This window comes from Prunus avium, chromosome 6 (genome assembly GCF_965620075.1).
Source record: "Prunus avium chromosome 6, drPruAviu1.hap1.1, whole genome shotgun sequence".
Taxonomy (NCBI): domain Eukaryota; kingdom Viridiplantae; phylum Streptophyta; class Magnoliopsida; order Rosales; family Rosaceae; genus Prunus; species Prunus avium.
Window position 1 is genome coordinate 5,523,694 of NC_142289.1, and position 13,987 is coordinate 5,537,680.

The 13,987-nt window shown below is 36.4% G+C and overlaps 3 protein-coding genes across 22 annotated transcripts; 2 read left to right on the forward strand and 1 right to left on the reverse strand.

Moving 5' to 3' along the window:
* The first annotated feature begins 2,355 nt into the window (after window positions 1-2,355).
* Window positions 2,356-3,976, forward strand: CXIP2 (CAX-interacting protein 2). Its single transcript, XM_021972165.2, has 2 exons — window positions 2,356-2,791; window positions 3,249-3,976. Exons 1-2 carry the CDS (start codon window positions 2,408-2,410, stop codon window positions 3,750-3,752), a joined length of 888 nt encoding a protein of 295 aa, XP_021827857.1. The 5' UTR covers window positions 2,356-2,407; the 3' UTR covers window positions 3,753-3,976.
* Window positions 3,977-5,165: 1,189 nt separating this feature from the next.
* Window positions 5,166-6,348, forward strand: LOC148293534 (uncharacterized). 3 transcript variants are annotated; one of them, XM_088254992.1, is made up of 3 exons: window positions 5,166-5,263; window positions 5,364-5,502; window positions 5,817-6,348. In XM_088254992.1, exons 2-3 carry the CDS (start codon window positions 5,449-5,451, stop codon window positions 6,240-6,242), a joined length of 480 nt encoding a protein of 159 aa, XP_088111118.1. In that variant the 5' UTR covers window positions 5,166-5,263; window positions 5,364-5,448; the 3' UTR covers window positions 6,243-6,348. The 3 variants fall into 3 exon arrangements, with proteins under 3 accessions (XP_088111118.1, XP_088111119.1, XP_088111117.1); XM_088254993.1 differs by having other exon boundaries at window positions 5,372-5,502; XM_088254991.1 differs by having other exon boundaries at window positions 5,166-5,502.
* LOC110768414 (zinc finger protein BRUTUS-like) lies at window positions 6,338-13,318 on the reverse strand. Of its 18 annotated transcripts, none has more exons than XR_015836573.1 (8): window positions 12,133-12,431; window positions 11,783-11,904; window positions 9,724-11,118; window positions 9,390-9,635; window positions 8,606-8,831; window positions 8,146-8,179; window positions 7,307-7,374; window positions 6,338-6,542 (listed from the first exon to the last, which is right to left on the reverse strand). XR_015836573.1 is itself a non-coding variant. In XM_088254995.1 (7 exons), the coding sequence occupies exons 5-7, from the start codon at window positions 9,521-9,523 to the stop codon at window positions 6,489-6,491; spliced, it is 414 nt and encodes a 137-aa protein (XP_088111121.1). In that variant the 5' UTR covers window positions 9,524-9,635; window positions 9,724-11,118; window positions 11,783-11,904; window positions 12,133-12,214; window positions 12,303-12,443; the 3' UTR covers window positions 6,338-6,488. The 18 variants fall into 18 exon arrangements, 5 of the variants coding, with proteins under 5 accessions (XP_088111121.1, XP_088111122.1, XP_088111120.1 ...); XR_015836583.1 differs by lacking the exon at window positions 6,338-6,542 and adding an exon at window positions 9,088-9,146 and having other exon boundaries at window positions 7,181-7,398; window positions 7,508-8,179; window positions 12,133-12,436; XR_015836580.1 differs by lacking the exon at window positions 6,338-6,542 and adding an exon at window positions 9,088-9,146 and having other exon boundaries at window positions 7,181-7,398; window positions 7,508-8,179; window positions 9,267-9,635; window positions 12,133-12,435.
* Window positions 13,319-13,987: the final 669 nt, after the last annotated feature.

The window sequence follows — 13,987 nt, forward strand, 5'->3', positions numbered from 1 at the left end:
GATTTCTGTTCTCTTCTTTGTCTTTTTTAATATCATTTTTGACACATTGCTAATTACATCTAAATAATAATAGCGTTGTTGGACGCGGGGTTCTCAAACTTCAAACCCGTCAAAACTCATAACTTAAAAACTTTTCTCTTGGCAAAAGAAAACCCAGAGATACAATTCATTTTTAGATTGAAGAATATAGAAGTCCATCATTTTGAACTTAATCTAATATTAGTGTGGTTAATGAGTAGAAACTCACTCCCGGGAAATTTCATTTAGTTAATTTTATTGGTGGGGGTTCGATTTTGGAAGTCTTAGGTCGGATTCAATAGTTCTTCTAGTTCAGTTCATTGAGTGCTTTATTTGATTGATAGGTTAATTTCATTTATGTGAATATTGATTCAGAATTCAATCATCAAAGACAGGATAGGGTGTTTATTTATATATTATTTAATATAAAAAATATAGGACTTATAATCGATCTCTCATCGAAAAAAAAATATTAGCCCACTCCTATAAAAATTCATGATTCCGTCCTTGTAGTTGACCCTAATATGCAGACTCAAGTTGGGTCAATTCCTACAAGACTGAAAACTACGTAGCTTGAATTGTATAAAAGACTGCACGTCTCTATACTCTGCTGCTGCTAAATATTCAACAGCCAAACCAAAAAATGCCTTTTCGTTGTTTCTTTTAAATATTTCATTTTCAGGTTGTTAAGAGTTTTTAATAGAAATGATGAGAGCATGCTGCTGAGGTATGCAGTATTGTACTGATTTATAGATTGTTGCAGCAGTATGTCAGCAACCACATATCTGCTCTTGTACATCATCATTGCTTTTCAATCAAAGCCACTTCAACTTATAGACCCCAGATGGTTGTGTTAGACGTGTAGATGTCTAACCCATTAAAGTGTGGTCTTATAATCATCAAAGGATTCTAAGACTTGATATCAATTAGGAGTTCAAATACAACTAAACCTGCAGCTCTATTAAAATTAGTGTTTTAAGGCTAATATAAGAGCTAGAAGGATTCCTATTTTAATTGTGGATTAGAAGTTATAAACCTAATGCAATAAGGACTTCTTAAGAGTTTCTTGATGGGCAAGACTCTTAGGAAGATGCATATAAATACAAGTGCCCCTGCTCAACCGATCAAGTCAACCCACACAAAAGAATTCACCCCATCTAGAATGAGTGTATGAAGGGATCGGATTGAGGAGAAGAGCTCTTGTGTATATTCTTGATATTTCGACAGTTTCTATGACATACCAAAGATATGTGTTCTACTACTTATGTGCAGTCAATAAAGTTTACAGGTTGAGGTTTGCATAAATGGTTTTCTGGTTGTGAAGATGTTTTTATGCAGTTGATATGGACATGGTAACCCCTAGATGAAGCAATTTTAAATCAAATAAATAGATATTGAATTGGGTGATTCTGAAATTGATTGACCAACCTGAAGATCCTGACAGAACAAAAAAAGAAAAAAGAAAAACAGATACCAGAAGATATTCAATTGGGTTTGTGGTTTTGAACAATGAAAAGAACATGAATTTTTTTTTCTTTTTATCTTTTTTTGACTGATGAAGAAGTCTACTTGAATTTTGGGAAGAGGACAAGTTGTGGATGTTATGATGCTGTTTGCTTGGAAAATTGATCCAACCTAACATTACATCATGTTCATGTGCGACAATAATCCTTGAAAATCATCCATCATTGCGTTTGCGTAGCATTTTAGAATTTGAAGTTAACTGCAATTTTACTCCAAACCTTTCATATGATTGTGCATTTATTCAATAATTATCATTTTTTATATAGCATCAACATGAAAAGTCAATCATTTGCATAGACCCCCAACCTACCTAGGAGGAGTAGGAGTATATTATATCCTTCTTTATGCTTTTGCAAGACAATTTTGCTGCAACATTATTTTGCCATTTATTTCGAATTGATCATAACTAAAATTGTTCCTAAGAATTAGAATTCACATGAATTTTTTTTTCTCGAATGCTAGTCGAACCCAATAAATAAAGTGACAACTTTTTGTTAGGGATCATTTTTATTGGGGACAAAATTTCGCTGATTCGGATATCAGTCGAACTCAAAACATACTGACCTTTAATTGTATCACAAAACCAACAAGCTACAAGGGAACATTTTCTATGAAAGCTTCTTTTAAAAATTGGAATTAATCTCATCCTTTACTTCCACAAATGTGACCCTGCTCATGGCCCAACGCTCAAATCTATTCCTTTTGGTCAATAGCCCAATTTCATTGGATCGGATATTAAAACCCAACCTACTATCTAGGGGGCAAACTTGCGGGTCGGGTCAGAAATAACATCCGTTTTCAATATATCTGATAGCTCTAACCAGAAGCATCTTCCCGACCCCCTCCGCTCTCACTCAATCTGAAAATGGCCACAATCATCCAGCTCTCTCCAATTCACACGCCCTCTCTCCGAATATTCTCTTCTCACTCTTCCCAAAATACCCCTAGCCTCTCATTCTATTTACCAGCCAGAGCCCTCACCTTTCCCTCCATTTCTCTCAAACCCTACACCACAGCCAAGCCTCGCGCTTTGGTTGTCACTTCGGCTGTTAAGAGCCTCTCCGAGACCGAGCTGGTCCCCGTGCCCGCGGAGGCTGATGAAATCGCTGGAAAATTGCCGGCGGATACCGGAGTCTACGCCGTTTTCGACCAGAACGGTGAGCTTCAGTTCGTTGGCTTATCGAGGAACATAGCGGCAAGTGTTCTCACTCACCGGAAATCGTTGCCGGAGCTATGCTACTCCGTCAAGGTATGAACTTTCTTCTGGTCCTACTCATTTGTTACTAAAGGTTCATTCTTGGTGCCCAAAATCTGTGTTTGTTTTGTGGATTTTTCTTCTTCTTCGTTACATGTTTGATTTTTGTTTCAACTCAAAAAAATATATTTAAAATTTTTTTGATTCAAGGGTTGAATTGAATTTATAGTGAACTGAACAGTTCAATTCAATTAACCCCAACAGCATACCAAAAGAAATTAATGAAAAGGAGGTTCTAGCAGCCTAGCAATGCCTATATTGATGAAATAAATTATGCTCCTTTAGAATTTAAGTATAATGAGATTAAGCCATAATCCAGATTATTATTTATTTGTCTGGGTGGGCATACTCTGGTGAAAACAGTGTCAATTACTACAAAGTTGAAATTAGTATATGAATAATGAACTCTATGATATTACTCTGCTAATAGTGTGATTATATTGTTCTGTAGGTTGGGGTAGTAGATGAACCAGATAGGGCTGCCCTAACGCAAGCTTGGAAATCATGGATGGAAGAACACATAAAAGCTACTGGGAAGGTCCCTCCAGGTAATGAATCAGGCAATGCCACCTGGGTCCGACAGCCACCGAGGAAGAAGCCTGATCTCCGGCTAACACCCGGTCCCCATGTGCAGCTAACAGTGCCATTGGAGGAACTCATTGATCGGTTGGTGAAGGAGAACAAGGTCGTGGCCTTTATCAAGGGTTCGAGAAGTGCCCCATTGTGTGGTTTCTCGCAGAGGGTTGTTGGCATTCTTGAAAACCAAGGGGTGGATTATGAGAGTGTAGATGTGCTTGATGAAGAGTATAATTCTGGATTGAGGGAGACTCTGAAGAAGTATAGCAACTGGCCTACATTTCCACAGATATTTGTGAATGGAGAACTGCTTGGGGGTTGTGATATTCTAACCTCCATGCAAGAGAAGGGTGAGCTTGCCAGTGTGTTTAAAAAGTGAATTGTTCAAGTATTTTTGGTGTCTATGTAGATGGCATAGTTGAGCGGGGATGTAATATTGAAACTTGTACCAGAGTGATTAAGTGTAGGCAGTGTATTTAGATTTAGGCTTGTAATTCTTAAGCTCCATCTATTTGGATAGAAAAAATAAATGGTTCAAGTTGGGTGAAGGAAATTTGATTTTGTGGGAATGAAAAGTTGTCTGTGAATCTCACATATTGGTTTGGTCTGCTCTCTTTCTGTTTTGGTTCTTGGCTTCTTTAGTAGCAAAAGGTTCAAAGCATGCTTGTATTCAAAGTTGCAAAACTGCCTAATTTGTTGAGAAGAACTTACATGTAACAGGGATGCCATTGTAACAGTATCCTAAGTCTATCACGCATTGACATGTCGGAAAGTTAAAACACATGACAATGTGTGATTGGCTCGAGATAGCGCAATAGTATTATCCCTAGTATAGTTAAGTGTTTCTCCAATTTTCTCCAGGAGCAGTTATTGGCACTATAAAAAAGTTATTTGTACCGAACCTAATTAACCTAATTAACAAATAAATCCAACAATTACCACTTCGAGGACTTTGTATAGGTATGCATTCCGTAATTCCAATCAAATATCTTCCTATTGCTACTAGCACAGAATGCAATGTGATATTTAGATGTTTTATGTTTGCAATGTGATAAAATAGATAACTCTTTAAAAGTATAAAATTAGTTTATTTACTTTTGTTTTTTGGCCAACTTCTTTAATTTCATTTGTGTAATTAAGTAATATCTTAGTCTTTTTTCAATTCCTTTAATTAGTTGTTATGTTTTAATTATTATTCACTTAGTGAATAAGAAAAAAAAAAGAATTACTATTTCTCAAGTTTGAGAGAACAAACTCTCATGTCTTTCTCTTCCTCTCTAGTTTCTATGCTATGGTATAGAATATTTTAAGAGTATCGCCGAGCGGCTATACTCGTTAAATAGAAATTTTAAGTGTATAGCCGAGCGACTATAGAAATATTAACCGTAAAGCCGGCGGCTATACCCCATAAATAGAAGTTTTACAAGTATAGCCGCGCGGCTATACTCCATACATTGAAATTTTAACAGTGCAGCCAGACGGCTATACTCTTTAAAAGTATAAAATCAGCGGGCAGATTTGATTATTTTTTGGTTTCATTTGCTCTTATTTTTTTGTTTTTATTCTCTAAAAATATTCTCATAAAACACTCTCCGAAAACGTTACCAGACGGGCCCTAATGCTTTCCTCCTTACCTATCCTCCTTAACTACAAATCATAATTTTCTAATTATTATGATAAACCAATACAGGCATAATATAATTTCATATATATATATATATATATACATATTTTTGGGGATGTGTGCATATAGTTTTTGTGTTGGAGATTTTGTTTTTGACTTAATAGTTTTTGTGTTTCATTTGACTTTCATCATGTATATGGGAACTCAAACTTTGAAAACCTAAAGCTTCTATATGAGCAAATCCCGGAGCAATTTGAAAAGGAAGGGTAATGAAAGCGTAATATTAGATTGAATTAACTATGCCCATATCCATTATCCAGGTATCCTGGCTCTCTGTAATACTGTTTTTAATCATTACTATTCCAGCGTAGCAGATACTTACTCATAGATGCGAAAGGAAGCAGAAAGGGATTGTCAGATCTAACTGCACTGATTGCCTTGATAGGATGGGATGAGTGCTCTTTCAAGATATTATTTGAATAATTTTCACGATGGCATTCGGCAGGTAATCTGCCTGCCTCTTATATTTCTCACATATGGAATATCGCATCTGCTAGTTAATCGTAGTTGCTTAAATAGTTTCAAACTACCAGTCTTAGTAGGAATCCGGATTAGGTTTTCTTAATTATAAATACTCCTACTCCTAGAAGGATTAGGTTTTCTTAATTATAAATACTCTTAGTAGGAATCCTACTCCTAGTAGGATTAGATTTTCTTAATTATAAATACTCGTATTCCAGTTTGTATGAACATCATCCATCATTCGAGAATTCAATTTATAGATTTTGCATCCCTTCTAGTTCCAACTTGTTGTCATAGGTGCACCTACCTATCTTCATAATTCAGTTCGTAATGGACGGAAGAGCTGATGCTGCTGAGGTTGCTATGGCTAAGACTATTCATGAGAAGTTGATGGAGAAAGAGAAGTTCTATGTGGAGTACCAACAAAGAGTGAAAAACTATCTTAAGAAAGTGGAGTCAAAGGTGGAGAGGCCAAACTATCTTAAGCAAGTGGAGTCAAAGGTGGAGAGGCTGGGCGTGGGCAACACTGATCGTAATTTTTCAAAGGAATGGCTTGAATTCAGGGTACGCGAATTGAATGCGATAAAGAAATGGCTTGATCTCATCACAAACCATTTGAATGCGACGAGGGAAGAAATCGCCACTCATCATGACTACTACGTGCCGCCGATTGAGGAGGTGGAGAAGGAGGACTCTTCTTCTACTTGTAGCAAGCAGCACTAGTACTGTTGAAATGTATTTTGACTTTAATGATAACAATTTTAGTTTTTATCCTTTCAATTTCAAATGTATGTATTTTGCCAAAGTCACATCTAATCTAAGGCAGGTTCCATATCCGTCAATTTATTTGATTATAAAATAATTACATCAAATGCGTCATTAGGGCATAATCTTATTACATTTAAATTAAATATTTTTTTTGTTAATTAAGTAAACTGACAAACACTAGTTGTACGTGGGATGGCCTTGTCATTGAGCGCAGTGTGGGCATCGTCTTCGAACGTGGTCCACCTCTTCACTCATCTAATAAAACAAATTTAAAATTAAATTAGCTAAGATGTATATAATGTAATCAAGCTCATATAGGTTCTTCTTCTTTTTTTTTTTTTTTTTTAAGGTTAAAAGAGAAAACATACAGACTACACTATCAAGCTCATATATTTAGTTATAGGGTTATAGCACTATTTTCAAATGCTACGGTATGGCATAACGTTATTGACCTAGGATCATTGAAACCAAGGCTATGAGAAAAAAGAAAAAAAAAATTTGCAACGGGCCCGGCCAATAACACAATAACAGATGAAAGAGTTATCTCTAGTGTCATTGTGTCATTGGATATGAATAGCACATCAAATTAAGATAATTGTAGACGACATTGAAATTGAAATTAAACAACGGTATACAGGACGCTGATAATACTCCCATCGCTATCGGTCTTGCATTATTCTGGCGATGTTCAATTTACTACATGCTCATGGTAACAATGTATTTTGACTTTAATGATAACAATTTTAGTTTTTACCCTTTCAATTTGAAATGTATGTATTTTGGCCTCCAGATCGAATGAGGAAAAGGCCCAAGTGTGCATGGTTGTCGTTTTCTCCCATTTGCTTTGATTTTGCTCTCGATATAGTTAGAATTATCTTTCAACAAAATATTGCTATAAGAAAAAACTACAAATAAACTAAAAAGTAGCTGCAAAAGCCACACACTAACTGTTATGATGCAATATAACTGAATAATGCCATCAAAACTAAAAACCAAGTGAAAGTTTGGCGGTTGCGTACATATTCCAAAAATGAAGGAACATCATCAGGATATTTAAATTCTTCTTCACTTTCAAGTGGAGTAGATTTCTGAAAGCAAATGACGTCTCCATCTTCAATATGTAAATGGAAAGGGTCAGACAGTTAACTAGCAATGTACTTATAAAAGCATCAAAACGTTAATCGTGTCCGCTTGCAAGCATGCAATTTAGCAATGTTTACCTGACTTAATCGAAATGTGCTCCCATTGTCAAGGTGTTCGCACCTGATACAAGGCGCAAACTTTATTTCCTGAATGTAGCACCAATCAAATATGGCTTCAGATAATTGAATAATGCCATCTAGACTAAAATCCAAGCGAAAGTTTCCGCAGCCTATACCAGGCGATTGGGTACATATTCCAAAAATGAAGGAACAGCAGGATGTTTACATTCTTCTTCACTTTCAACTTGAGCTAGCTTTCGTTTCTCCTCAACTTCCCCTGCATTTAATTCACACAGAATGCCTATACCAATATGGGCAATCATTAGATTTTTTTCACAGCTAAACTAAAGTGATGACTTCGACCCCAGAAAGGAAAAAAGAAAAAAAGAAAAAAAAACTAAAGTGATGACTCTTTAACAAACTGGAAAAAATGTCTCTCTCTATCCTAGCCTGAAGTTCCTTTCTAGCATTCATTGAGCCGCTCACTGAGCATTGTATTTTTAGTTGCTTGCTTCCATGCATCCATCCATCATGTTGTTCTGTTCATCCTGTGTCAGTGCACAAGTCACCCATAGTAACATTGATTGGAGCACCTCAGCACCCGTGGTCTGCAAAATGCGGCCAACAATTTTGTCTTGCTCCTCGACAGTGAAGTGTCTGCCAAATAATGGCCACAGCTCAAGTTCTTCCCTGAAAATGTGCTGATTTAGTGTAACTTTTATAGATTTGCACATCTCTTGAAGTTTTGTAGCTAGCTCATTATACTTTATAGTATAGTTGATACCATAAGTATCAGAAATGCTAATGCTACTTCCAGCTGAATCCTCATCCATGTCAGCCTTTTGCAAGCTTTCATGAAGGTGAGAAAGTTTGGAAAGAACATGTGAGATATCTTTAAATAAATTTTCCTTCTGTTTATGGTCCAGTGTGTATGAGTGACTCGCATTATGAAGCATAAGCGCCTCTTATTCGGGTTTTATTATGTCATTGGGCCTCATATTCTGGTATTTTAAGGTTTGTTCAGTTTTAATAGTTTCCTATTTGGATTAGGATGAGTAGACGTCTTCATATTTGGTTGTAATTACTAATTTGTTGAAACTAATAAACAAATTTTACCTGAACTTCTTCATTGCTAAAGTGCCTCTGGATAGTTTCCATTATTTGGTCAGCATGCGAACAAAACTTCACATCAAAATCGGCTGAACTAGAGATGGCTCTTGCACTTTGAATTGTTTCAATCAAACACCTGAATTCATTGAATTGACTTTCATCTTCAGCGTGCTCTTGGAAAAAGGAAAATTTTCCATCGACTGTGGGAATTATGGCTTTGTCCTCGGCAATACTGAAATCAGCAAATAAGTGACATTCAAATGAAAAAGGAGAGAAAATAGATATGCAATATAAAATCTCTGCCGCAGATGATTATAGTTTAATAAATTTGTAATGATCAACTGAAAAATCAGCTCTGAAAAAAAATAACAAGCACATGCAAGGATTCATCAGGAGCAGACTCTAATATGGCGCATCAAATGATACAAACAATTCCATGTGTGGAAAACAGGGAAACTGGAACTATAAACGCCAAAATTGAATTTTACCATGTTAACTTAAACATATGCCGCTACAAGTTTACCGCACCCATGGTAGGAACTTTTTACTGGTCGCACATCATTCATAAAAGAAGAAAAGGAAAAACTTCAGTAGAAGATAAATGGTAAGTTTTCCGAAAGGAAAGATTTAACTTTCCATCAAATACATGACAGATACGTCGAAATACCTGCGAAAGATGCAAACTTCAGCAATAAACCTAAATTGCAACCTCTCATTGAAAGCTGATAGATTAGTAAAGTCTCCAGACAGTTGTATCTTCCTAGCCTCCTCGGCTATCTCATTTAATTACCTTTCAATGGCATCATGCCAAAGCAGTATTTCATTTATTGGATGCCCCACACTGGTATCAGAAACATCGGCACTAGAGTCTAAATATTTCCTTTCCCCAGTCCTGCACTCGCATGCACAATTTACCTTCTCCATACGTTGACTTAATGTGCTAGCACCAGAATCCACACAACATTGGAACTGGGGAATCTAGAGAACTTTCAAACATGTCAGTACTTCTTCTACCTTCCATCCAGGTGAAAATGACCTTTAATAACAAAGAGCTGTAAGTTATGTGCGGTTTTCAAAGCAATAATAGAAAGAACTCAATTCTTTGACTAAATCTGAAACACTACTTGTTGAAGAAGCTTTTTCCTCTGGAACTATCTTGCTTAAGCATTTTCGCAAATCCAGATGTTCGTCGGGTGAAACAGACTATGAAAGCCATGGAAGAAACTCGGCCCTCATATTCACAGGAATGCTGCATGGAAACTGCCAGACCAGAGATGCCTGCTCTTCAACTGAGAACTTCTCAATGAGCAAGGGAAAGACCTGCCAATTTTATTTTATTTTTTTGAAATTGGGTTCCCAATTTTACTGTAGTACTTTAGCATATGAAAATAAAAATTCTGGAACATGAAGAGAGATCTCCCGAGTGGTGCCTTAGTTGGCAACGGAAAGTTCCTTAAGAAGCATAAGTGCCGAGTTCAACTCTTCCTAGTCCGTAAGTAAAAATATTGTGGAGAGATCTCCCGAGTGGTGCCTTAGTTGGCAACGGAAAGTTCCTTAAGAAGCATAAGTGCCGAGTTCAACTCTTCCTAGTCCGTAAGTAAAAATATTGTGGTTCTCATAATTGGGCCCAAACGGTGCACGTGGTATATGTTTTACTCGTAGTTTCCCCTTTCCCCTCCCACCAATGGATGGGATCAAGGTTTCCTTCTCGTCGATTAGAGAGAGAGAAGAGTCAATTGTGGATGCATGCTACTGACGTAGAAATAACCTGATGCTAACATGTTTGTGAGGGAACTTTTTGGGGGTAAATATGTGCTTACTACCAAATGCGTTGTTGACCAGACGGTTATTGTCCTTTTTTGTAGCTCCTAATAAAGAAACATTGCCAGGAAGAGTTCAACTAACTAACTGTATATTAGTGGTAGAACTGTGGGGAAACTTTGTGCTCATACCAATGGTGTTTTTGATCAGATGTTCTTACTTGTCATGGATCCTATTGGAGAAAAATTGCAGTGCCAAATTCGCATAATAAGTAAAGTACCAGAAGTGATGATGATTAATGATTCTTATACTTGCCATAGGGCATCACCAGGGGATTATTACGTCATGAGCTTCCGCATCAGATTATAAAGGAAAATATTGCAAAAATCATTTTTAACACTAGAAAATAGTATACTAATCCCAACTTTTTTAGAAATTCTATTCCATTTTTGCTTTCATATTATAAAATTACAAGAGGCACGTCAACCAATTGGGGGTATGAACAAAAAAAAATATTAATAATAAAATAAAATCAAGATTCAAACGTCTGAAAAAGAAACAGAACCTGTTCCTCCTCCTTAGCCATGTGCATTGTGTTGTGCTGCCTGACTGATGTTTGTAGGGCTCCTGTACAAAATGCTAACTCCCTCGGGAAACTTTCATAAATTTTTGCATCAGAATTTAGCAGCTTGATAATGTTCGAGGGAGTATATTTGTGCTACACTCTTCACGTGTATATCAAGAGCTGGAAAGATTACCTGCAGTTTCAAAGTTAAATGTTGTGTCAGGACCTCTAGGCATGACAAAATAGAGATGGAGAAGAATCACAATAAACAACGCCTCAAAAGTAGAACAACGCCATGTCAAGCTATGATCATAAATTATACCCCCAAATGTTAGAAACATAAGTGCAATCTTTACCAACGCACACACAATTACAGCAACATATTCACACTGATATCAATCAAATATTGCACACACTACTTATATAAGTGGAGAAAAGGAAAAACAAAAAACCAAGAAACCATATGCATACAGCTGGAAATCAGCACCGCGTTTTCTTTCTCATAATTGAGAAATCACAACTAATTATTAAAATCCAGAATAACTAATTTTGAAAGCAGAAGAACCCCCCTTGTCCCCTCAAACAATATTGAAAGCAGAATGACTATCCGAATTCCATAAAATTCATTCATTAAGCACTTTTTAAAACTTCTCAAAGAAATTGGCGGTTATAATCATCAATCATCCAATGATATACTCGAACATTGCAGTGTCAGAGGAAACATTGTCCATCAAAACCAGGTGGGCAAATAGTAAAAATGCAGAGATAAAGCCGAAAGGCTAGGAGCAGGGCCCCAGCCAGGTTTATGCCTGTAAATTTTAAAATATTTTAAAAAGTAATAAGGGTGAAGTACATACTGATTGTGGTTCTTCCTGAAGTGTCAACGGTCGATTGGGTTGATTGTGTGGTTTTGTCTCTTAGCCCAAATACAGAAGCGCTGAAATTGCACTGGTATACCAAACTCTTTTGCAACCTCCTCCTGAGAATCATTTCAAATTAGAAATTCGAATTCAGAATCCGTTGCACTAATCATTTCTCTCCAACAAACAACAACCCACCACCCTGTCAACCTCCACCTCCCAGCCACTTTCCCCACCACACCTCAAGGCCCTGATTCCCCAATCCACAACCACCATCCCAGATCCAATCCACCCCACCCTAAATCTCACAAAAGTAGAATTAAAAGGGTAGAAATAAGAACAATCACCGATATTCTCTGCAGTAAAAAGCTTCTGAAGAGCAACGACATGACCGTCCGCTAAGTATATAACATGAATGTAATCTCTGATCTGTGCATAATGAAAAGAACAATAAAACTGGTAATTAGGAAAGCCAGAGAGACAAAGACTCGGAGCGAGAAGAGGAAGAAGAAAAAACCCCTGCCAACAACCCGCTCCCATTTCTCGACTCGCTGAGCATCCCCTCGCCTCCCGTTCATGCTTTTTTTTTTCTTTTTTCTAATAATGTTTTGTTTTACTTCTAATGAAGTTTTAATATTTTGAAGTAAATTCAATTTTTTGAAGGTTTATATGTTTTTAAAGGACAAATAAAAGGTGCAAAGTGTGTATTTAGTGGTAAAATTAACGGATTTGACCACATTGACCAGACACTTTTTGATAATTATTGTGAAGTTAAACGGATGTGACTTAACAAAATCAAAAGCCTGTTAGAGAGGATGTTGAGCTTTGGATATGAAAAAGGCCTAATCCTTAATCTTTGTACATTTTACTATATGAGAATGAATAAGACTATCATTAACAAGTTCTGATGAGACCCAATCTACTGACCGACCAAAAGTTCCATCTTCATTTCATGTCAAAACAACCAATCATTAGGATTAGAATTGGGGATGTTTTCTTGAGATCTTTCCTTGTGTGACCGACCAAAAGTTCCATTTTCATTTCATGTCAAAACAACCAATCATTAGGATTAGAATTGGGGATGTTTTCTTGAGATCTTGCCTTGTGTGAGTTGCGAGTCAGTTTTAAAGCTACCAGAGCTAGTGTTATAGCTAGCGTATCATGATTAGGTATTCCCCTAAATCTGTAACAAAGCAACCCTGCTATTTTTTGGTTGGAGATTTCCTCACCATCTTCATGTCTAAGGTTGAATGAAAAATACTCAGTTGCTTTTACAAAATCAGCCAAGCTTCAATTCATGTTCCAAACTTGACGTACCAATTGATAATGGTAAGGAACCCGAGTGCCAGTGATTTCTTTCTTCCACTTTGCTATGATGGTGGTCATAGGTGGAAATCCAAGACCGCCTAGGTAGGAGGGAGGTGTGCTTCGGCTTCGACTGCTCAGCCCATTCGGATTGTTTTCTTACAAGCCCAATCCACCATGTGGATTTTTGGGAGTTTCTACGGTCCAAATTTTTAGCACCGTCTCTCAGTGACATTTAGAAAAACAAAAACAAAAGAGAAATTTTGATATAATAAATCTATAGATTATTATAAATAAACCCAATCCTAGACATGTATTTATAAAAAAACCCACACACTATTTAAACATAGAAACACACCCAAAATCAACAATTGTATATTTTTTGGGTGTGTTTATAAATGGGTTTTGAGTGTGTGTAATGATGAGTTTTGGGTGTGTTTATAAAGTGTTTTGGGTGTTGGGTTTTTTTATAATTTCAGCCCCTATTTTGGGTGTTTTAGTGAAACTCCCATAAATCTATTGGTGAAAGTACTTCCATAGCATAATTAGTGAAAATAGGGAACATAAAAAGTACCAATAAAATATACACGTGTATTATTTCACAATTTTTTTTAAAAAAATTTATGGTGAAAATTTTGATCATTATAAAGTATTTTAATGTTAATAGTATTGTTATTAAATAATATGTGAATTTACCTGTATTATTTTAACAACTAAGTTTCAAAGGATTAATAGGGACATTAATCCTACCAACCCTAGATACGTTATTCTTATGGCTACTGCAGATTAAACGTATATACTGAGAACTCTAGAAAATCCACCGGTTCCCTCCCTAACTGCATTCTTTCTTGGCAAATACCCAAATGAAGGAGTGATTTAAAATCAACACAAATGGGT